General features: G+C 46.0%; 1 protein-coding gene across 4 annotated transcripts in view; it reads right to left on the bottom strand.

The window, feature by feature from the left end:
* The window catches only part of cpeb4b (cytoplasmic polyadenylation element binding protein 4b), a 35,022-nt gene extending 32,261 nt beyond the window's left edge, over positions 1 to 2,761 (bottom strand). For all 4 annotated transcript variants that reach the window (XM_080867139.1, XM_080867141.1, XM_080867140.1 and 1 more), the window contains exons 1-2: positions 2,313 to 2,761; positions 340 to 1,571 (exon numbers count right to left, since the gene is read on the bottom strand). In XM_080867139.1, coding sequence (XP_080723265.1) covers positions 340 to 1,524 — 1,185 coding nt within the window. In that variant the 5' untranslated portion in view covers positions 1,525 to 1,571; positions 2,313 to 2,761. The remainder of the gene's footprint in view (positions 1 to 339; positions 1,572 to 2,312) is intronic.
* Positions 2,762 to 22,744: the final 19,983 nt, after the last annotated feature.

Below are 22,744 nucleotides of genomic sequence, written 5' to 3'. Positions count from 1 at the left end.
TCATCGCAAAGGACGCTCAGCTATAGAAGTACAGAGTCCAATAACAGGTTTAACACAGTAGCAAAAGCATCGTGTAAATCTGTGCCCTCCTGCTGTGTCTAAAAATAGAAGCTGTACCACATAATGCTATAATATTAATAGTTCACATAAATGACATCCTGCTGTTTAATAATTCAGGTGATTAGCAGCTACAACTGAAAAATATTCAGAACCAGACATATACGCTGGACATTCATGCTTAGTATACAACATAATTGGGAAGAAAAAGAGGACAATTCCATACAGTTAGTGAAAATTCCCACTCAACCATCTGAATAAACATCTTAGAGGCAAACTGACCTGAAAGGGGAAGATGTTATCGCTGCGGCCAACTCCATCATCCATCCAGGACTTGGGGTTAAAGCCTGCGGGACTGTTTCGAGGGTACTTCTGGGATGCCACATGGTTGTTAGGGAAGGTCTTCTTCAATGGGGAGATAGAGTTAATGGGAGTCATCCCGCCATTCAGCCCGCGTCGATAATCTCTGCCTTGAGATCCTCCCCAGCCGCCACCACTACCATATCCTCCTCCGGGACTCCAGGAAGTGGAGGAGCCGGGGGAGGGAGAGGGACTCTGGTAGCTGGCTGGACCCCAGGGAGACGGGGGCTTGTTCAGGCTGTTGGACAAATGCGGCAACTGGCTGAAAGCTGCATTCCTGTGTGGGAAGGGCGGTGGTGGGTGGGGAGAAGCTGGAGAACGCCGATGCTGCTGGTGTTGGCTGTGGGGGTGCTGGAAATGGGGATGAGGTGGGGGAGCCGGGTGGTGCTGGGACAAGGCAGCAGCTGGTCCGATCTGGGGGGAGAAGTTCCCACCAAACCCTGGACTGACGTGGTGTGAGAAGTTCTGGAACAGCAGAGGCCCGTTACTGGCAGACGCCGGGTTGAAAAAGCTGACATCCTCGTTGATGATTGTTGATGGCGCAGGTGGGATGGCGGGTGACCAGTTGTTAAAGCCAGAAAGCGATGACGAGGTTGTACTGGACTGAACTGGGCCCGTACCCCCGAGACCAGATGTCTCCTGGTAATCAAAGCCTGTCAGAACAGGTGACTCAAGACGGAGCTGCTTCTCTTTTCCATTACTGCTGTCAGATGTGCCATTCTCTGTCTTGCCTTCCTCGGACCTGGCTTTTTCCAATTCTGAAATTATCCCAACGCCACTTCCACCCTCTTGGTGACTCCCAGGAGACAACTGCTGCTTTTCTTGCGTTTCTTGCATTTCCTGTTGCTGCTGTGCTTTGGGTTTTTCTGGCCCCCCCAGGATTTCGTCTTGCACGCTGTTGTGGGTGGCGGAGGCAGGGAAGAGCCAGGGAGAGCCTCCCGTGGTGCCATTCCCTGCGGCTGTGGTGCTGTTTATGAAAGCGGCAGGGCTCTGCGACACATTTTGGTGATGATGAGGGGGCTGCAGATGCGGGTGGATTCGGACCGGGAATGCAGACTTGTTGCCAGTGTTGTTTTGAACTAGAACTCCAAACCCGTAATCCCCCATTTGTTTTCTCCCCCCACAGACAAGTGCTATCCCGTGATCGTTTGGTCCTATAGAGAGAAGAGCATACAAGCATGGCATGCACTGAGTTAGCAGTCACCCACTCACATTAACCAACAGATCAAGGGATTTAGAAAAAAAAAAACAACGAAGTGAGGGGACACAGAGGCATGGAAATCTCTTTATGTGTAGGTTCTAAATGAGATCCTACACACATATAACATTCACTGTACTGTGGCTTTAGAGCTCATCCTTAAAAAAAAAGCCAGCCAGTTAACGTTACATCTTTAGCTAATTATAACCCCGTGACGTTGCCAGATTGTCTACAGCTGAGCTGCTGGCAGCCACCAGTAAAGCCAGAACCACTGCTGTGTCGAGCATATAGTCTCCATTTGGGGACGTTTTACTAACGAAAACCAACTGACAGGCAACTAATTATCACCCAAGAAACGCACATTAGCACAAAATATCAACGAAGGCTGAAAATATTGACAAAAAACCAACAAACCCGTCAAAAATAAAACACTCGACCTTGTTTGACAGCTGTCAGCACCCTGGGAAGAGCCCACTATCAAAATTACGTTTATATTAATACGGCTTTTTTATCAGTCGGGCAAATTATTGTTAATTAATCGGTTTCACGCGTCGACGGAGAAGCAGTTTAAATCGCTGTTAGCTGACCAGCTAACTTTTCCATCCGTTGCTAACATTAGCTTGCTAGCTAACGACCGTTAGCACGAATGCTAGCTAGCTGGACAGGTTGAAGGCAAGCGAATAAAACATCTCCTCACCTTCTGATCACCACCTTTCGACCTCGGCGTCGTCTGTGTCGAGATCCTTTCCCTCGGGCTGAGAGCGAGACGGTGTCCTTGAAACAATGAGTGCGGCAGGCAAAGGTTTTCAGAGGCGGTTTTAGTAGCTGACTCGTACAGTGCAGTCGGTCAGCTTTTTTTTTCTCTCTCCCTTCTCCTGACGTGTCCTGCCTGCTCAATGACACAGCTCTCTATCTGCTGCCTGTAATCTGGACCGTATCATCGAAGAGCTTTGTTAACGTGGCAGTGTGTGACTTATACTCGGTTCGTTCATAAAGCCTTATTCGATCGGTTTCATTGTTCGCTTTATTTTCTTTTCTTCTCACTAACTGTCTCTCCTTCAGAGCCAGCCGATCCTCTGTGTGTGTGCTTGCTTGCTTCTTGGCTGCCCCTCTCTCCTGGAACCGACCGTGGCCGAATGACAGCGAAAGATCAGCCGAGACACACTTCCGCTTCTGGGACGGCCCCTCTTCGCTTAGACCACGCCTTCACGGGGCCACACCTCGGTACGCGATTGGTTGGACCACCGGCAACCTCTCTAAAATTCTTCATCATTTAACAGCTATGCGCCAATAATATAACCACGCCGTGCTTTAAGGGCCTGCCCACTCAGGGCAGAAAAAAACCCTCCTCCCATCGCTATCCTGTCTTTTCACGATGCAGCCTATATCAGGTCGTGAGAAAAATGAGAAACCCAACCCCCCCACCAAAGCTTCAGTAAAAGCGCATCCTTGGCTCGGGCTTTTTGATCCCTAGCTCATTTGTTGTGTGGAGATGAAACAAGGAGGTATGCTATCGTTTTTTTTGGTGGTCGTTTTGGTGTTCCTTTTCATGCATAACTTAAATGCAAACCTCGTCCTCTTCACACTGGCCACTGCACTCTGCAGTATTTTTCAGCATTATCATTTTTGTCAGGTGGCTAGAGACTCCTCTTTTCAATGTTTCCCAATCAGTCAATCTTTATTCAGCACTCATTGTCCATAGAAAGAAATACACCCACAAAGAGACTACAGGAGTGCCTCCAATAAAGACTCATGTTTTGCCAAACCTGATATCCATTTAGCCCAGTGATCTCATTCTCAGGCGTGTTGAGCCTGAATATAAATTTTAACATGAGATTTCTTAATAAAGCTTTAAATATACTGATTCCAGCAGTTACAAGCATCTCACTTGCCATTTTAGTCTCTTTAGTAACAACCTCATGGCATCATTATAAGCTACATGTAGCTCGCTTCCCTGTATTTCATCCACAGGTGTTCTGTATACAAATGTGTACAGTATGCTCTAAATGAAGAAATATTCACTCATTCTGTACATGCAGTAAATTTGCATAAGAGGATGTTCGCTTGAGCATACATTAACTGTCATGCCTATAAATATTGTTGTCATCTGTCATTGGATCTGCAGAAAGATCTGCAGGATATTTGATCTCATTACTGACAGTAAGATTATTATCTGACAATGTAAACTTTGGAAATCTGAGATAGATTTCCTCCTTAATCTATATAGAATCTAGAAATCATATCGCTCTTACAGGCATTGCGAGTAATACGCAGAACATATGTGAAGTAGCTGCTGGAGAGAAGCACTACTAGGACTGAAGACCACAAGATCATCTGCATACATGATGTGGTTCACTAAATTTACAGGCTCTCATATTCTTTGACACATCATCGACATAAAGATTCAAAAGAATTGTGGATAAAATCTCTCCTTGTTAGACAAGGAGTTATGTTGTATACCAAAAGAAAAGCTGGTTAATGTAATATCTCCTATCTGTGTTACATCTGTACTCACACTGTCTTATAATAGGTTTTATTATGAGAAAACAGCCTATTCAATCCAAAATCAAAAGCAGCTGTCATGTAATCATACAGTTAAATATGTAGTGACAACCAGGAAGCAGATTGCTTGGCAAAAAAGCTTCATGGCTATCAAATTGTCCCATCTACATTACAGGAAAAACAAGAGCCAGAAAGAGAGCTTTAAGTTTTTTAAACCCATTTCACCTCTCATCCAAGAGGCTCTTTCAGTTCAAAAACCAAAAGTCCCAGGTATTTAAGCCCTAATGCTGCTTAGGAGGTGGTCGTTGACACACTATTAATCACGTATGTCATCACATGAGACAAGGTGTGAAAAAAGGCGTGGGTCATTACCACCAGAGGTTTCAGGTGAAACCACTGTGAGACCTTGCCCCACCCTATCATGTGACCTGTTGAGGTTACTTGATGTGAGTCAGGGTTGAGGCACCTGCCGTAAGCCACCACCTCCTTCGATGATGGTCCTCCACAGTGGACATAGGTGGCCTCTTTTACTCCTATTTCAAACCATCTGTCACTCCTCACTGCACTGCGCAGCGTACACTATGTTGCTTAGTTTCTGTTTGGGAGCTTTGTTTTACGGATGAACAGGTTTATGTCCGAGGGTGTGGCTGGGTCTGAAGTACAGTATGTACTTGTGTACACGTATATGTTCCTTTTGTTTCCCTTCTGCCATAGGGAACATTTTCTGTCAAGTATGGCAGGGTCCTGATCACCCCAAGCTTGTGTTCCGGAGGGTGGTGGGAGTTAAAAGTACAGATTTGTGTATGTGGGCTTCCAGTGAACTTCAGTGTTAAGGCTTATATGTCACGATCCTGGGTCTTAGGACCCAGTGTTTTGAGTTTTAGTTCATTTTGATGTTTATAGTATGTTTAGCTCATTAGGCCTCCTATGTTGATTTGCTTATTAGTTCCCCCTTGTGTTTCAACCCATGTTAAGTCTCCCCTGCCCTTCATGTCTCTCTGTGCCCCCTCTGTTCTGTTTATGGTGTGTCTTTGCATGTTTGAGTTTCTTGTTTTCTGTCACCCTGCATTGTGCATTATGTTCTCATGGTTGGTCTTTTGTTACTCCCTCTAGTCTAGTCTCTTGTGTTCAAAGCTGAGTATTTCCCTCTGTGTATTTTGGTTCTTAGACCTCTGCCTTATGGTTTGTCTCTGTTTCTTAGTTGCTGTCTCCACTGTGTCTAGTTCGCGTCTCTGTGTGATACTTCCTGTTTTACTTTGAAGGTCCATGCCTCATGTGAGTGTTTCTAGTTTTGCGTCTCTGTCTCGTCCAGTCCTGATTTCTCCCAGCTGTGCCCTCCTTCTGTGTCTCATTCCCTCGTTATCCCTCTGTGTATTTAAGCCCTGTGTTTCTCTTTGTCAGTGTCGTAGTCTCCATCATAGCTGTGTGATTTTTCCCTGTGGCTCCTTGTGCTTTAGTTTTCCCAGTTTAGTTTATTTTGTATTGTTTTTCGTGTCCCACTCCACGCCAGCAATAAAGCTGTGTTTTTTGAGTTTACCTTTTGTCTCTGTGAGTTTGCGTTTGGGTCCTACTTTTGCCTGCACACAGCCGTACTGTGACAGAAGACTACGACCATTACATGGACCCAGCAAACCGCTCTCAGCTGCGTGAGCGTCAGGATGCTGCCTTTGCTGAGCTAGAGGAGGAGCTCCGCTTGAGGCCGTGGCGCACTCCTGACTACGGGCGGATTTTCCGAGGAACGCGGCTGGCTCTCGGTGGTCCCCGGAGCTGCCGAAAGCCCCCACCTGCCGCTTCACCTGCACCCAAGCCGCGGCCGCTTCAGGTGGGAATTCTCCGCGTCCCTTCAATTGCCCACGCTCCAGCCTCCGTGTCGCCGTTCTGCACGCCGGAGGCTCGGCTATTCTCTCCGCCCGCTTCCCCTCCCCGTAGGAAGCGGCGCACACGCCGCAATAAGATGGACCATGTTAAGCAACTCCCGGTGGTGAGTAACACTGATTATCCTTCTTCCACTTCTCTGGACATTAAGAACAATAGACACACTCCTGATCCTGTCGATGTGTCCCTGATGGACGATGACATAGACTGGGAGAAGTTTTTTCATTTTGCTCCCTCTGAACAGGGAGAAATCACAGACAATAAGCACTCGCCAAAGGCTGTAAATGCTGTTAAAGGGAAAACTGTGAACCACTCTACCAGGTCAAACACATTCAGTTTCGGTTCCGTCTGTTCGGGTTTTGTCAGGTCCGGTTCAGTCATCCCCAAGTCAGCTCACTCTACAACTGTCAACCCAAGGATTTCAAAAACTATTAAAACAAGGACTGCTAATACTAAGACTGCAAAACATGAAGTGGACGGCGGGTTCATTTTTGATAGATCTGTTTTTGTCAACCCTGAGCCTGCTGTTTCTAAGACTGTTTTTTCTGAGCCTGCTCCTTTTCCTGCTCGTGTTTCTCCTCCCGGGGCAGCTCGGGCCCAGCGTACCTCTGCACCCGTACCAGTTCCTCGGGTGGGGGAGGCTGAGGCCCAGTTGGTCCCCGCTCTGGTTTCCAGGCCGGCTGAGGCTCTGTCCCTTTCTGCACCCGTACCAGCTCCTCGGGTGGGAAGGGCAGTTGCCCTGCCGGTGCCTGTTCCGGTCCCCAGGGTGAGGTCAGCCAGGATACAGCCCGTCTCCGCACCCGTACCTACTCCTCGGGTGGGAGTGGCTAGTGTCCGGCATGTGCCTGCGCCCGTCCCTGTTTCTACTAAGGGCTCAGGAGAATTCGGTCTGCAATCCACACCGCCATCACTACTGCATGCCTTTCAGTCTTTAGCTCAGTCATTAGCGCTGTTAGCCACCCAGTCCATAGTACACTTTCCCGTGCTTCCGTTAGCTCAGCCCTTAGCCCACTGTGCAGCTCAGCCAGCTCCCCATTGTTCAGCTCAGTCATCTGTTCCGTCACCCACTCAGCCTTCTGTTCAGCCGGTGGTCTCTGCACCTACTGGTCATGCCACGTCAGCTGGTGGTTCCGGAGAACCACACCAGCCTCATGCCTCGTCCGCTGGAGGGCCCGAGGAGCCCGTCCAGCCTCATGCCTCGTCCGCTGGAGGGCCCGAGGAGCCCGTCCAGCCTCATGCCTCGTCCGCTGGAGGGCCCGAGGAGCCCGTCCAGCCTCATGCCTCGTCCGCTGGAGGGCCCGAGGAGCCCGTCCAGCCTCACGCCTCGTCCGCTGGAGGGTCCGAGGGGCCCGTCCAGCCTCACGCCTCGTCCGCTGGAGGGTCCGAGGGGCCCGTTCAGCCTCACGCCTCGTCAGCTGGAGGGTCCGAGGGGCCCGTTCAGCCTCACGCCTCATCAGCTGGAGGGTCCGAGGGGCCCGTTCAGCCGCCACCTGCGACCGCCTCGTCGTCGCCTGGTCCGGCTGCATCCGAGTCTTCGTCATCGCCTGGTCCAGCCTCTGCCTGTGCTTCTGCTACGCCTGGTCCAGCCTCTGCCTGTGCTTCAGCGTCGCCTGGGCCAGCCTCTGCTTCAGCGTCGCCTGGGCCAGCCTCTGCTTCAGCGTCGCCTGGGCCAGCCTCTGCTTCAGCGTCGCCTGGGCCAGCCTCTGCTTCAGCGTCGCCTGGGCCAGCCTCTGCTTCAGCGTCGCCTGGTCCTGCCTCTGCTTCAGCGTCGCCTGGTCCTGTGCCCTCCAAGCCTCGGCCGGTACGCCTGACACTTGGGCGCCGCCGTTGCCGTCCGCACGGACGGCCCCCTGATCAAATGAACTATGGACTTCTGGACCGTCACCCTCCGGGTCGGCCCCCTGAGGAGTTGTGAACTGTTCCCTGCGCTCCTGTGTTTTTGATGGACATTGTGTTTTTGTGGCTTTGTTTCTGGCCCTCCGTCCTGGACCCCCGCCGCCCGCCCTGGGTGGGTTGTTTTTGGTTTTGTTTTGTTTTTCCTGGTTTTGGGCGTCTGGAATCCGCCCTTGAAGGGGGGGCTCTGTCACGATCCTGGGACCCAGTGTTTTGAGTTTTAGTTCATTTTGATGTTTATAGTATGTTTAGCTCATTAGGCCTCCTATGTTGATTTGCTTATTAGTTCCCCCTTGTGTTTCAACCCATGTTAAGTCTCCCCTGCCCTTCATGTCTCTCTGTGCCCCCTCTGTTCTGTTTATGGTGTGTCTTTGCATGTTTGAGTTTCTTGTTTTCTGTCACCCTGCATTGTGCATTATGTTCTCATGGTTGGTCTTTTGTTACTCCCTCTAGTCTAGTCTCTTGTGTTCAAAGCTGAGTATTTCCCTCTGTGTATTTTGGTTCTTAGACCTCTGCCTTATGGTTTGTCTCTGTTTCTTAGTTGCTGTCTCCACTGTGTCTAGTTCGCGTCTCTGTGTGATACTTCCTGTTTTACTTTGAAGGTCCATGCCTCATGTGAGTGTTTCTAGTTTTGCGTCTCTGTCTCGTCCAGTCCTGATTTCTCCCAGCTGTGCCCTCCTTCTGTGTCTCATTCCCTCGTTATCCCTCTGTGTATTTAAGCCCTGTGTTTCTCTTTGTCAGTGTCGTAGTCTCCATCATAGCTGTGTGATTTTTTCCCTGTGGCTCCTTGTGCTTTAGTTTTCCCAGTTTAGTTTATTTTGTATTGTTTTTCGTGTCCCACTCCACGCCAGCAATAAAGCTGTGTTTTTTGAGTTTACCTTTTGTCTCTGTGAGTTTGCGTTTGGGTCCTACTTTTGCCTGCACACAGCCGTACTGTGACAGAAGACTACGACCATTACATGGACCCAGCAAACCGCTCTCAGCTGCGTGAGCGTCAGGATGCTGCCTTTGCTGAGCTAGAGGAGGAGCTCCGCTTGAGGCCGTGGCGCACTCCTGACTACGGGCGGATTTTCCGAGGAACGCGGCTGGCTCTCGGTGGTCCCCGGAGCTGCCGAAAGCCCCCACCTGCCGCTTCACCTGCACCCAAGCCGCGGCCGCTTCAGGTGGGAATTCTCCACGTCCCTTCAATTGCCCACGCTCCAGCCTCCGTGTCGCCGTTCTGCACGCCGGAGGCTCGGCTATTCTCTCCGCCCGCTTCCCCTCCCCGTAGGAAGCGGCGCACACGCCGCAATAAGATGGACCATGTTAAGCAACTCCCGGTGGTGAGTAACACTGATTATCCTTCTTCCACTTCTCTGGACATTAAGAACAATAGACACACTCCTGATCCTGTCGATGTGTCCCTGATGGACGATGACATAGACTGGGAGAAGTTTTTTCATTTTGCTCCCTCTGAACAGGGAGAAATCACAGACAATAAGCACTCGCCAAAGGCTGTAAATGCTGTTAAAGGGAAAACTGTGAACCACTCTACCAGGTCAAACACATTCAGTTTCGGTTCCGTCTGTTCGGGTTTTGTCAGGTCCGGTTCAGTCATCCCCAAGTCAGCTCACTCTACAACTGTCAACCCAAGGATTTCAAAAACTATTAAAACAAGGACTGCTAATACTAAGACTGCAAAACATGAAGTGGACGGCGGGTTCATTTTTGATAGATCTGTTTTTGTCAACCCTGAGCCTGCTGTTTCTAAGACTGTTTTTTCTGAGCCTGCTCCTTTTCCTGCTCGTGTTTCTCCTCCCGGGGCAGCTCGGGCCCAGCGTACCTCTGCACCCGTACCAGTTCCTCGGGTGGGGGAGGCTGAGGCCCAGTTGGTCCCCGCTCTGGTTTCCAGGCCGGCTGAGGCTCTGTCCCTTTCTGCACCCGTACCAGCTCCTCGGGTGGGAAGGGCAGTTGCCCTGCCGGTGCCTGTTCCGGTCCCCAGGGTGAGGTCAGCCAGGATACAGCCCGTCTCCGCACCCGTACCTACTCCTCGGGTGGGAGTGGCTAGTGTCCGGCATGTGCCTGCGCCCGTCCCTGTTTCTACTAAGGGCTCAGGAGAATTCGGTCTGCAATCCACACCGCCATCACTACTGCATGCCTTTCAGTCTTTAGCTCAGTCATTAGCGCTGTTAGCCACCCAGTCCATAGTACACTTTCCCGTGCTTCCGTTAGCTCAGCCCTTAGCCCACTGTGCAGCTCAGCCAGCTCCCCATTGTTCAGCTCAGTCATCTGTTCCGTCACCCACTCAGCCTTCTGTTCAGCCGGTGGTCTCTGCACCTACTGGTCATGCCACGTCAGCTGGTGGTTCCGGAGAACCACACCAGCCTCATGCCTCGTCCGCTGGAGGGCCCGAGGAGCCCGTCCAGCCTCATGCCTCGTCCGCTGGAGGGCCCGAGGAGCCCGTCCAGCCTCATGCCTCGTCCGCTGGAGGGCCCGAGGAGCCCGTCCAGCCTCACGCCTCGTCCGCTGGAGGGCCCGAGGAGCCCGTCCAGCCTCACGCCTCGTCCGCTGGAGGGTCCGAGGGGCCCGTTCAGCCTCACGCCTCGTCAGCTGGAGGGTCCGAGGGGCCCGTTCAGCCTCACGCCTCATCAGCTGGAGGGTCCGAGGGGCCCGTTCAGCCGCCACCTGCGACCGCCTCGTCGTCGCCTGGTCCGGCTGCATCCGAGTCTTCGTCATCGCCTGGTCCAGCCTCTGCCTGTGCTTCTGCTACGCCTGGTCCAGCCTCTGCCTGTGCTTCAGCGTCGCCTGGGCCAGCCTCTGCTTCAGCGTCGCCTGGGCCAGCCTCTGCTTCAGCGTCGCCTGGGCCAGCCTCTGCTTCAGCGTCGCCTGGTCCTGCCTCTGCTTCAGCGTCGCCTGGTCCTGCCTCTGCTTCAGCGTCGCCTGGTCCTGTGCCCTCCAAGCCTCGGCCGGTACGCCTGACACTTGGGCGCCGCCGTTGCCGTCCGCACGGACGGCCCCCTGATCAAATGAACTATGGACTTCTGGACCGTCACCCTCCGGGTCGGCCCCCTGAGGAGTTGTGAACTGTTCCCTGCGCTCCTGTGTTTTTGATGGACATTGTGTTTTTGTGGCTTTGTTTCTGGCCCTCCGTCCTGGACCCCCGCCGCCCGCCCTGGGTGGGTTGTTTTTGGTTTTGTTTTGTTTTTCCTGGTTTTGGGCGTCTGGAATCCGCCCTTGAAGGGGGGGCTCTGTCACGATCCTGGGACCCAGTGTTTTGAGTTTTAGTTCATTTTGATGTTTATAGTATGTTTAGCTCATTAGGCCTCCTATGTTGATTTGCTTATTAGTTCCCCCTTGTGTTTCAACCCATGTTAAGTCTCCCCTGCCCTTCATGTCTCTCTGTGCCCCCTCTGTTCTGTTTATGGTGTGTCTTTGCATGTTTGAGTTTCTTGTTTTCTGTCACCCTGCATTGTGCATTATGTTCTCATGGTTGGTCTTTTGTTACTCCCTCTAGTCTAGTCTCTTGTGTTCAAAGCTGAGTATTTCCCTCTGTGTATTTTGGTTCTTAGACCTCTGCCTTATGGTTTGTCTCTGTTTCTTAGTTGCTGTCTCCACTGTGTCTAGTTCGCGTCTCTGTGTGATACTTCCTGTTTTACTTTGAAGGTCCATGCCTCATGTGAGTGTTTCTAGTTTTGCGTCTCTGTCTCGTCCAGTCCTGATTTCTCCCAGCTGTGCCCTCCTTCTGTGTCTCATTCCCTCGTTATCCCTCTGTGTATTTAAGCCCTGTGTTTCTCTTTGTCAGTGTCGTAGTCTCCATCATAGCTGTGTGATTTTTTTTTTTTTTTTTTTTTTTTTTTTTTTTTTTTTTTTTCCCCTGTGGCTCCTTGTGCTTTAGTTTTCCCAGTTTAGTTTATTTTGTATTGTTTTTCGTGTCCCACTCCACGCCAGCAATAAAGCTGTGTTTTTTGAGTTTACCTTTTGTCTCTGAGTTTGCGTTTGGGTCCTACTTTTGCCTGCACACAGCCGTACTGTGACATATCCTTGTCAGTGTGCACAGCACAGTCCAGAAATGACAAACTATTATCCTTTGTACATTACACAAAATACACAAATCCATTATATTAGGCAGATTACAAGTGTCAGCTATGGTTCTATCTTGTGAACCAAACTTCATGTATGTAGTATATAAATGCTTTATTCATTAAATCCGTCTGTCTGTCCGTCCATCCATCCATCAGTCTATCCATTCATTCTCTTCGGTTTATCCAATTCAGGGTCAAGACAGGGCAAGAAGCAGGGTGCCGATGCCATTTTATCTTCAAATTATTTTGTTTTGGTTGATTATTTTAATCATTTGGCACATTTTCTGAGATGTTTCAATGAACAAGGAGCATACTAGGAAATATATTACTTTTACCTCTGACTCTGGTCATAGTCCATTGTAGTGATCAGAAGCTGGAATGAAGATGCTATACTTATAGTGTGTGAGAGAGACATAGTATATTCTGCCCCAGGCCCTAACAGAGTTTGAAGCCTGTGGGATAAAGCACCCTTAAGAGAGAGAGCTCTAGGTGCTTGTGTTTTCACCTTTGCACAAAGCCAGGTTAGTGTTTATGCTAACAAAACGTTGAATAAGCCTGCTTGTGTCCTGATTTAATGGACAGAAATTAGAGAGGAGACAATCTTATAATCTCAAATTCAGTAAAAAAGCACTCAAGAAAAGATTTCTTCTTTTGATCTAAAAAAGCTATTTTCTCCGTGTACAGTGTTAACTGACATCTAAGATTGATTTGATTCGTCATACCGATATGAATCTGTCCCAGTTTTTTTTCTAGGGTATCACATGTAGCCCATTTAAGAGATGTGGTTGTGTCTGCTTTACTCTGTCAGATGACCATCCAACCACCTTTTTTCCTTCATCACCCACCCACACCAATAACCTTCTACTCCTTTTATCTGTTTCCCTGTCCTTCTGTGTCCTTCTCTCTTGTATGGTCATTATCACAGAGAGGTCATCAAACAGCTTTGACTCTGTCAGTCTCACTGACCCTCAACTGGCAGTATTACACGCAAGCCGCAAATGGCAATCTCATAAATCTGTCACTTCAAATCCAGCTGGGAGAGAGCGATAAATTAGGGGAACATGCAGTCTCCTGCATTATTTAATATATACAGGAAGGATGAACAGGCCATGGAGCAGGTATTAGCAGGGTTAAGGAGTGACCGGATTAAAGCAATCAGATTAAGAGAATAGATTGCAGATGCCTGATAATGTGGCCATTCACATTGTGCTCAGAGGTTGGCGTGAGCTGTGCAAATACCCGTAGATGTGTACAAATAAGACAATATTGCAATAAGAAATCCATCCACCTATCCTCTGCCACTTGATCTGGTTGTGGAGACAGTTAAGACAAGATGCCCAGACTTCCCTCACCCAGCTACTTCCTGCAGCTCTTCTGGGGGAACTCCAAGATGTTCCCCAGCCAGCCAAAACGCAGTATGTCCAGGGGCCTCTTCCAACTTGGGCATGTCCAAGAAACCCTCACATATAAGGCATCCAGGGGGTGATCAGATGCCCGGACCACCTCAACTGTTTTGTGTTTTTTTTTTTTTTTACTGTAGAGGAGCTTAACTGCAGTCTAACACTCGTATCACAAATTTCTATCATCATTTGCATTTCCTCTCCTCATTTTTTAAAATGTCTGTTCTGTTCCGCAAACAAAACTGTTCAAGGGAAATCTTCATGCACTGGAGGGTGAAAAACAGGAAGAAGGAGTAATGTTTTTTTGTTTTTTGTTTTTTTTAAAAATCACAAATGAGATCCAGCTTTCTGCCACTCCTCATGCTCTACACTACAGTAGTATGAATAAAGAGTAGAGCACAAGGAATTCGATTTGTCTCAGTAGGAGATGGTTCTTACCTAAAGATCTGTGGCTTGGAAACAATGCCAAATATTATTTTTTGTTCATGTTCTGCTTCAGAAATATTTATATTGAATTTAAGTTGCACAATTAAATCCTCTTTTTATATTCTCCAAAATATAATTAAGCCCCATGACTGTCTAAACATAATAAAATAATCATTTTACCCCTACTGCTTTTGTTAATTAGAGTATCGTGTCCACAGTAGCTCCATCCTAACACTTTTATCTTAAATTTCTATCATATACACGTGACCTCCGTTTCCCTTTTTCATCATTCTTCAATCTCCACTCTGGTCTGCAAACAAAATTGCTTAAAAGAAATCTTCTTCATACACTGGGGGGAGAAAATCAGCAGGAGGAAGGACTAATATTTAAAAATCCTAAATGTGATCCAGTTTTATGGCCCTTCTTGAGTGTAGGACACAGTATTCCTTTCACAGTGGGGCAGATGATTAGGCAGAGTGCTCGGTGCTGTAAATGGATTTCTAGGACAGAATAACCGGTCCTGCTGGCCTCACTCAGGAGACAACACCCTCTCCTCCTACTGTCCCTTTTCTCTGCCTTTTGCTGTCTGTCACAAAAATACATTGTTTTGTTCCAAATTCTTCATGCCCAGAACAACCCTAAATAAAGCACGAGGCAGAAGGGGAAGTAAATTACATATTTATGAAACTATTTATAAGACCTACTGTGAATCTACAGTTTCAGCCTGAAATTCGACTTTTTTCAAAGCTACCGAGATGTGTAATTTATCTACTGTATGAACTTACTAATAGCCAGTTTTATCATGTATTCACTTTCTGGCAATGGTTTTCTGTGCGCTCTGCCATATTCAAGAGTGGATAGGTACTATGAATAAAACATTGAATCCATTAAAACATTAATCACCTCTACCTAAGGCATAATTATGGTGCAATTCCTCCCAGAGTGTACGCGCGCATGTGTGTGTGTTTGTGAGTCAAGTGTGCATTTATAAGCGTGCACAGAGGTGCCTGAGAGCAAATGCATACAAGTTCACAATATTTGATGTTTAATTTCTTAAAATCTCATTTCAACAATTTCCTGCCGTTTTGATTTTCGGTAGAAAATTCTGCAGCCAAACCCAAAAGTGCATAGAAGACAATTCTGCATTCCCAAGTTTACACATGAATAATACAGAATTTTGACTTTGACACCGATTGTATTTGTGTAAATTATGTAGATGTTTACATGTGTAGTGTTGACCAGCGCAACAAAGCCTTATGGTGTGCTATTGTAGAGTTGTGTTTGGGTCCTATAAAATATTCATTTGGATCGGGCATGTGGCTGAGAAAGAAAACCGTGTGGGTAGTTTGGGGATGCAAAGGACCTTGGGGTATGGATGGGAAGCTTCTCATTGATCTATGGGTAATATTTATAATCACTAACAACCTCACTCTAAATATAAGCTGAAAACCCCCCAACTTGCTCCACTTTTTATATAACAGAAAAGCTCATCTCCTCAATGTTTTTCTTTTTTCTTTATTTTTTTTGCCTGACAGCCTCAAACCCTTCATCCTTCCTTCATCCATCCAGTGTATTTTCCCCTGTTGTGCGCTCCCTGGGGACCCTATACTAATTAAGCCGAAGAGGTCTTTCTGGGTAGCGGGCTGAGATGACTGTTTGAAAAAGACACGTGAACTGTGTGTGTGTGTGTGTGTGTGTGTGTGCATCCATGTGGGTGTGTGTGTGTCACAAAGGCCAGGCTGATTTCATGACTCCACTGGGCACAGAAGGGATAATAAATTACAACAGAGCAGCAGCTGGGGGCCTGTGATGTGAGGGTCAGTGTGCGTGTGCATCGTATGCATGTGTACGCTACACTGAGCAAATAAGTGGTTAAGTGTGTTGAAAGAAATTTCAAAATTTTCCAGAGCAAAAACTGACAAATCTGCAAGTTTTATGTGATAATTATGCAGCTTTCCATATTGGTAAATAAAAAACTAACACAGGCAATGAAAAAAATAGTTTTTAATTTGCTGCATAATTTCAGGAGTGAAAACAATTATTTTATTTGGAGAGGCACCAAAGTCAGAGAGCAAACAGGAACAATTAGCATAACTGTTGTAGAAAATTAGTAGCGGTGGATTATCCGTTATTGCCCTGGTGGTAATCAGATGTGAACAGCACACATCACTGTAAAAAAAGGGTCATAAAGATTTTAGCCTCTATTCAAACAGGGACTGAACATGGTGTCTTGAGCAAAGTGGGTCAAGGATGTACAAAAGTACAGTTGTGTTTGTCCGTCTTTATATCTTTCACTACAGTACATCCCTGTATGTTGAGCCGTTTCTGTAGTATGCACGGCAGCATGCAATTTGTGAATTTGTTGTTACCATGGTGATGTCAAATTTGGGCGACTTGCTCATTCATTCACGGTTCGTGACATAAAAAGGAGTCTAATTCTGCTCATTTTCATGTTATCCTATTTTTCTTATGAAGCAACGCAAGAAACGTTTCAAACCCATTCATTAGCCAAAGGTTCTCTGTGTGTGTGTGTGTGTGTGTGTGTGTGTGTGTGTGTGTGTGTGTAAATGTGTAATTAAAGAATGTGCGCAAACGTGGGTGTGAAATCAATTGAGGACCTCTGCCTCTAAAGCCAGAGTGGTTTCATTTACCTTCTGGGCACTTCTCCATGGCCGAGGAGTCTGGCTGTGTGACAGGCTGGAAGGAGCCACAAAAACAGTCACTGGGTGGAAGTGGTGGCCAGCTTCAAAAAAAAAAAAAAACCCTATGAAATACACCATTTTTAGTTCTCTTCCACATGATGTGTGATGGGATGTATTAGGGCCACATTAAGATAAAAAGATATTATTGATCATTTTGAGAAGAAAGTCGAAATTTAGAGATTAGAGTTGTTGTTTCAAGACAAACTGCCACGGCTGCTATGGCCTCTACAAAACGTCTTGTGTAGATGAGTTAGCAAAATCGTACTTCAGAATCGGTTTTACTTACAAGGTAATGACTTCTCTTTTAGCACATAAACAAAAGGAGATGGTGCAGAAAACTGCATCTGGTCAAAATGAAATGGCAGGCAGTGGACAGGTGCAAGGGTAAGCGTAACCCGATTGCTAAAATGATGATCGAGACTAGTTATCTATGTTATCTAACATAGCCTGAATTAACTCAAAACTTTTTTATGATGGTGGGGTGTTTAAATTACTGGTGATAAATGGCTGATTAGGAATTAACTCGAGTCTAATATTGTTTCAATTTAATTTAAACCTGCTGACATCGCCAGTTGTTTCTTTGTAGCATAACCGCATTAACGCGGCAAATCTCTGCTAGCGAGTTAGCACGGATCATGGGGCTGCCCGGCGCTAACGCGTTGACGCCAGGCAGCCCCACGCACGGGGCGATCTTCACTAACTCGCAAACGGAGATTTGCCGCGTTAATGGTGTTAACGTCATTTTAACAAGATTAACGCAGACAAAGCTGATTATTGTTATTTAATTTTTAAACTACCAAGAAGCAGACATCATAGTTCTTAAAATTCCCAAGCCTCACACTATAAATAATGCCCAGGAGGCTGACACTCTTGCCAGCATTTTGTCATATCAGCTGAGCTGAAGCCACAGCTGAAGGACAAATTGGTGGCTCTGCCTCCACTATGAGTGCAGTCCTTCAGCTGTGAGGTCAACAGCAAAACCTGATGTTTGCCACCAGTAACATTTTATTTTCTTTCAGGAGTCTGAAAATTGCTATTGACCTACAAAACGAGATTATAAAGGTCCACTGACCTGTTAGTTGTTCACCAACTTGTGTCTCTTGTTTAGTCTACGTTGGCTTTATCGTCTGTGTTTGTCTGTCTAGTTTTCCCTTTTGTGTGTTTCTCAACAGATGATTTACCAACACACACTCACTGTGCTGACAGAGGCTGAAAGAAAAAGCAATGGACAGAGAAATGCTGAGTCAAGCCCACCCGAGACTCCCTTTGCCTCAATAAAGGTACAAAGCACGTGGCCTCATCAATAATTGAAAGTTCTCCTTAAAGCTCTGAAAGTCCCAGATGCATGTGTGTTTATGTTGTGTGCTTTTTTTCTTGGACTTGTGGGTATGAGGTGCTCTCTTTTTCATAGTTTATGTGTGTATACAGTTGTGGTCAGAGGTTTACAGACACTTATCATTGGCATAAAAGTCATGGTAATTTGGGGCTTTTAAGGATTTCTTGGAACTGTTCTTTTTCCACTGTGCACAAGTTTGATGTTATTTTGGATTTCTCTAATCCACACAGTATCAAAAGTATACATACATCCCAACCGATATTTGATTAATTTGGTAACCTTTAAAGAATTAGTAGAGTTCATTTAAATTGGATGGTTTCCTGACATGGACCCAGCCGTTAAGTGTAAGCCACAAATTTTGGTTTGTTGTGGTCGGGTTTAGGGAAGGCCATTCCACAAACTCAATGTTAGTCTGATTTATTCATTCCAAAACCAGATTTGATGTATGTTTGGGATTACTGTCCTGTAGTAGCATCCAGTTTTGTCCAAGTTTCCACCTTCTAGCTGTTGATTTGAAATGAAGGTAAGAATTTGAAGGTGGATCTCCTCCTTCATTATTCCATCCATTGAAAACATCACCTTATCACGTCATGTGATTATGCCTTGTCTTGTCTCACCCATGTTGGCAGCTGTAAATTTCAGTCAAGACTGAAGGTGTGTATTTTGGAGCAGGGTGAATCGTTCCAGTGCTGCAAAACAAGAATCAACACCTCCAAGTCTGAGGCCATGGTCCTCAGGCAGAAAAGGGTGGAGTCCCCACTCTGAGTCAGGGACTGGTTACTGCCCCAAGTGGAAGAGTTTAAGTATCTCAGAGTCTTGTTCACAAGTGAAGGAAGAGGAAAGCGGGAATTCGACAGACAGATTGGTGGTATGGACGCTAGGACGCTGCATCGGTCTGTTGTGGTGAAGAGAGAGCTGAGCATAAAAGCGAAGCCAGTTGATCTATATCTCCACCCTCACCTATGGTCGTGTACTTTGGGTGGTGACCGAAAGAATGAGATCGCAGATACAAGCAGCAGAAATGAGCTTTCTCCGAAGGATGGCTGGCCTCTCTTTTAGAGAAAGTTCAGCCATGTGAGAGGGACTCATAGTAGAGCCGTCTTCTCCTCCACATTGAAAGGAGCCTTTTGAGGTGGTTCAGGCATCTGACAAGGATGCCTCCTGGGTGTTCTGGGCATCTCCTCACCGGGAGGAGGCCCTGAGGCAGACCCAGGAGAGATTATAACTCTTGGCTAGCCTGGGGGAGGCTTGGTGTTCCCCAGACAAGCTGGAGGACGTGGCTAGGGAGAGGGAGGTCTGGGTTTCTCCGCTTAGGCTGCTACGGCATTATCCTGGCCCCGGGTAAGTGGAAGAAGATCGATGGATGGTTTCTTTCTTGGTCGGCGCCCTATCAGTTCTTGATGATGTAAACTCACTTTACTGTAGACAATGACACTGGTGTTCCAGCAGTTTCTAGTTCGTGACAGGCTTTGTGGTTCTTGAGTTGCTCCTGAGTATCCTAATAAATTTCCTCTCATCTGAGGGTGACAGTCTGTGTTTTCTTAGCAGACCTTAGCAAAATGGTGAGACATCTCAATAACTGGAATCCCTGGAATCTGAAGTTGTTTAGATATGGCTCAGAGACCTTCCCAGCTTGAGTAAATCTACAACTTTCCTTAGATCTTCACCGAGTTCCTTGGAATTTCTTATTGATCTGAATATTGGTCAGTCCAATGAGCGCTGTCAAACAATTCCTTTTCATTCTGGCAAAGAGAAACAATCATGATCACTAATGAAAAGTTAACAAGTCATGTCAAGTTAAAAGATGTCACATAACCTTCAGTACCACTTATTAAAAGGTTTAAGCAAGCGTATGTATATATTTGAACCTGTATGTATAGTAAAACAGTCACACTTCCGGGACTAAAGGCAAGTCACACATCAGTCATTTCCTTTTACAGTAAAAATTCAGCTTAATGTTACTATCATGCTAGTGTTTGTAGTTAGAGCTGGGTAAGGTTACTTTAAGTACATGTCAGTGCAATGTCCTTCAGTGTGATGGAAAAGCAGCTGTGAGCAAGTCTGAGCTTCCAGTTGGGAGGAGGATGCACAAGAAGAGATAATTTGGCTCATAGTATTTTCAGATCACTCGGAGGTGGAGCTTCAAGAGTCTCTTATCAGTCGACACAGCTGTACCTCCGAGGACACTGTGATGTACTGTGATGTGTGTCAGACGGCAGATGTAGCGAAAAGCGTGTGTGAATAATGTGAAACCTACCAGCTGAAGGTTTCCAGACAGGACTACATGTTACTCCCTCCAGCAACTCTGTAATCCCCCCAAATCTTAGTTTACTCAACTGCGAACTGAGAATTAAGGAATTTCTGGCACACGCTCCTAAAGGCTGAACCTTATGCCACAAGCATGCAAAGTGCCAGCCATTTCACTTTGCATTGCTTTGAACTATCAAAGTCTATCACTTGCAGACATGAATTAGGTGTTTTGAAACACCCAGGAGACTTTTCACGTTATTTAATGGTTTAATTGAAAGAAACCTTTTTGTTTAATTATATTTTCTCTCTTTGATTTCACAAAAACAGAAAAAATAACTGTGACCATAATTCCACGTGAATATGCAATGTCCAAATTCCAATGCAAATTACTGTATTTCACCAAATATAGCGTGGCGAATGCAAAACGACAGGGGCTTTTCTTGCTGCACGGCTTAGGGACCTACACGTAAAAATGGGGAATTCATCCAGCGAGGGAAATCTCAAAGGATGATGAGATGCTGTCTTTCAACAAAAATCGAAAGGGTACATTTAAGGTCAGGGTTAGGCCAGCATACATGGTTCATCTCAAATTTCAATTCAATTTTGAGTTATATAGCTGTCTTTTTATTTTACCTCATGGCCTCATGTATGAAATTACATGCGAAAAAGTAACAAATACATAGAAGCAACATGCACGTGCACTCACATTTTATTCATATTCTGCTTCATGTTAAGTGGGGTTTAAAAGTGTTTTTCTGCCTTAAATTTACACCATATGTCATAAATGGAAACTTGTCTGAAGTCTTAAGGTTTGATTTGACTTCTCAGATGAATATAACGTAGCCTATGCAAGTGGCTGATATCATTACCAGCATTCATGCTTTTGCATGGTATATTATGAATAAATTACCTTGTGGTGATTTCCCAGAGTTTTATATGCGGTGGCAGCCATGATAGAAAAGAGCGAGGACCCTCCTAGGGTTTGTTTGGTTTTTTCAGAGGCAAACATATTTGTCCTGTCTTTGTCCCTTCCTTCACATCTTTCAAGTAGTTTTGGCAATCTCCCTCCAGCTGTTTGCTGACATCTTTGAGTCCTTTTAGTAAAGCTACGATTTTGATTCCTTATATTTTGCTAGCGATTGTTATTTTCTCTGAAGAGTATGAAGAAGAACAAGCTACTTGTTACCTCTAACTCTATTCAAAACGTTTTTGTTTTTTTTTAACACCAGATCTCCTTCCTAATGCAATCTTACTGGAGATTTGTGCTACATCATAACTGCAAACCCTTCTGAAACATTACGGCATAGCCTTAAATGTAACTACATGTTGCATCCACACAGCCTGCAATTACTGTGAATGGTCAGTTCATTACTGTCGATTCCTCTTTCCAGCTACTTTAAGAAGGTATGGTTCCTAATTATAATAAAAACCATGCCTTCAGCCGTAGCATGTCAGCAAATGCCTGTAATATTTCTGAAACTATTAAAATGGACATCAGGGAATTGTGCAAAGAAGCGTGAAAACCTAAAGCATAAATATATTTGCCCCTGAAAAAACTACAACCACAACAGCATTAGTATATGTGCAACACTGTTAGCCACGTTGCTGGAGGAGGTGCACATTAGGTGATTTACATTTACCAACGTGAAACAAAGACTTTGCTTCTCACCACATTTTTGATGAAGCCCACTCGGCCGCATATGATGTAGACATCGCTGACAACATAACAGAGTCAGGACCAGTTTGCCAGTGAACTATTTTTATGACACATTTTTAAATTCCACATTGGCTAACTGATAAATAAGTCAAGTTCTAGGTAGACATAAAATATCTTCTTCCTTTCTTATAGATGTGGGTATTTTTTTTCTTCATTAAATAAAGCTGTCCCTTTAATTCATGACAGAATTTATCTGTATATCAGTTTAAGCTTTTGATATACCCCTATTTGTAAAATCCCCTGTTTAAAGCACTGATTGTGTAAATTCACAAATACATGTTGTGGTTGTTGCAACCCTGCTGAGAAAATTCAGTGTGATGGGTATTATCAGGTTCGTTTGGCATGCTTTTCTAATATCGAGAATCAGTGGGAGTTGCGAGCTTTGGAAGGAATAAGTGATTCCTCCTCGTCGAAGATTTATATTCTGACAGCCAGATTGTTCTATCCTAATTACTCCTCCAGATGTTTCTGTCCCTGCCGCAGTCCCCTTACACCTTGTAGCTCTGCCAGCCAAAAACTAACTGGGGTTAACTCCCTAAGTCGTAACGTGCTGAAGCCTCATTCCCGTTCAACTCAGGTGTCTCTCAAACTTGGTACAAGAACATTTTGAACTAGGAGCCCTAGCTGAAATAAAAGACGTTAATAGCTTTCTGGTTTAGTCCATTATAAGGGTCAAGCCTGTATGTATTTAGCTAGCTGGACGATACAAGGGCAAAGTTATATAACATGATATGCCCTAAGATTTTTTTTAATGTGCTATTAAAATGCTGATCTCAGAAGACTGAGTAGTTTTCTAAATGATCTGAGGGAAGGCTACTGTAAAATGAAGGTCACAGATCCACACAAGGTCACAGGAGTTTACAGGATCTAATTAATCCTTTTTGATACGGCTGGTTGATGTTTGTTTTATGAGCTGTGTTAGCATTATTATCAATGAGAAAATCTTGATGACCTTTGGAGTAAGAAA

Source organism: Rhamphochromis sp. 'chilingali' (genome assembly GCF_963969265.1).
Source record: "Rhamphochromis sp. 'chilingali' genome assembly, chromosome: 19".
Taxonomy (NCBI): domain Eukaryota; kingdom Metazoa; phylum Chordata; class Actinopteri; order Cichliformes; family Cichlidae; genus Rhamphochromis; species Rhamphochromis sp. 'chilingali'.
This window is presented reverse-complemented; position numbering and strand designations above follow the sequence as displayed.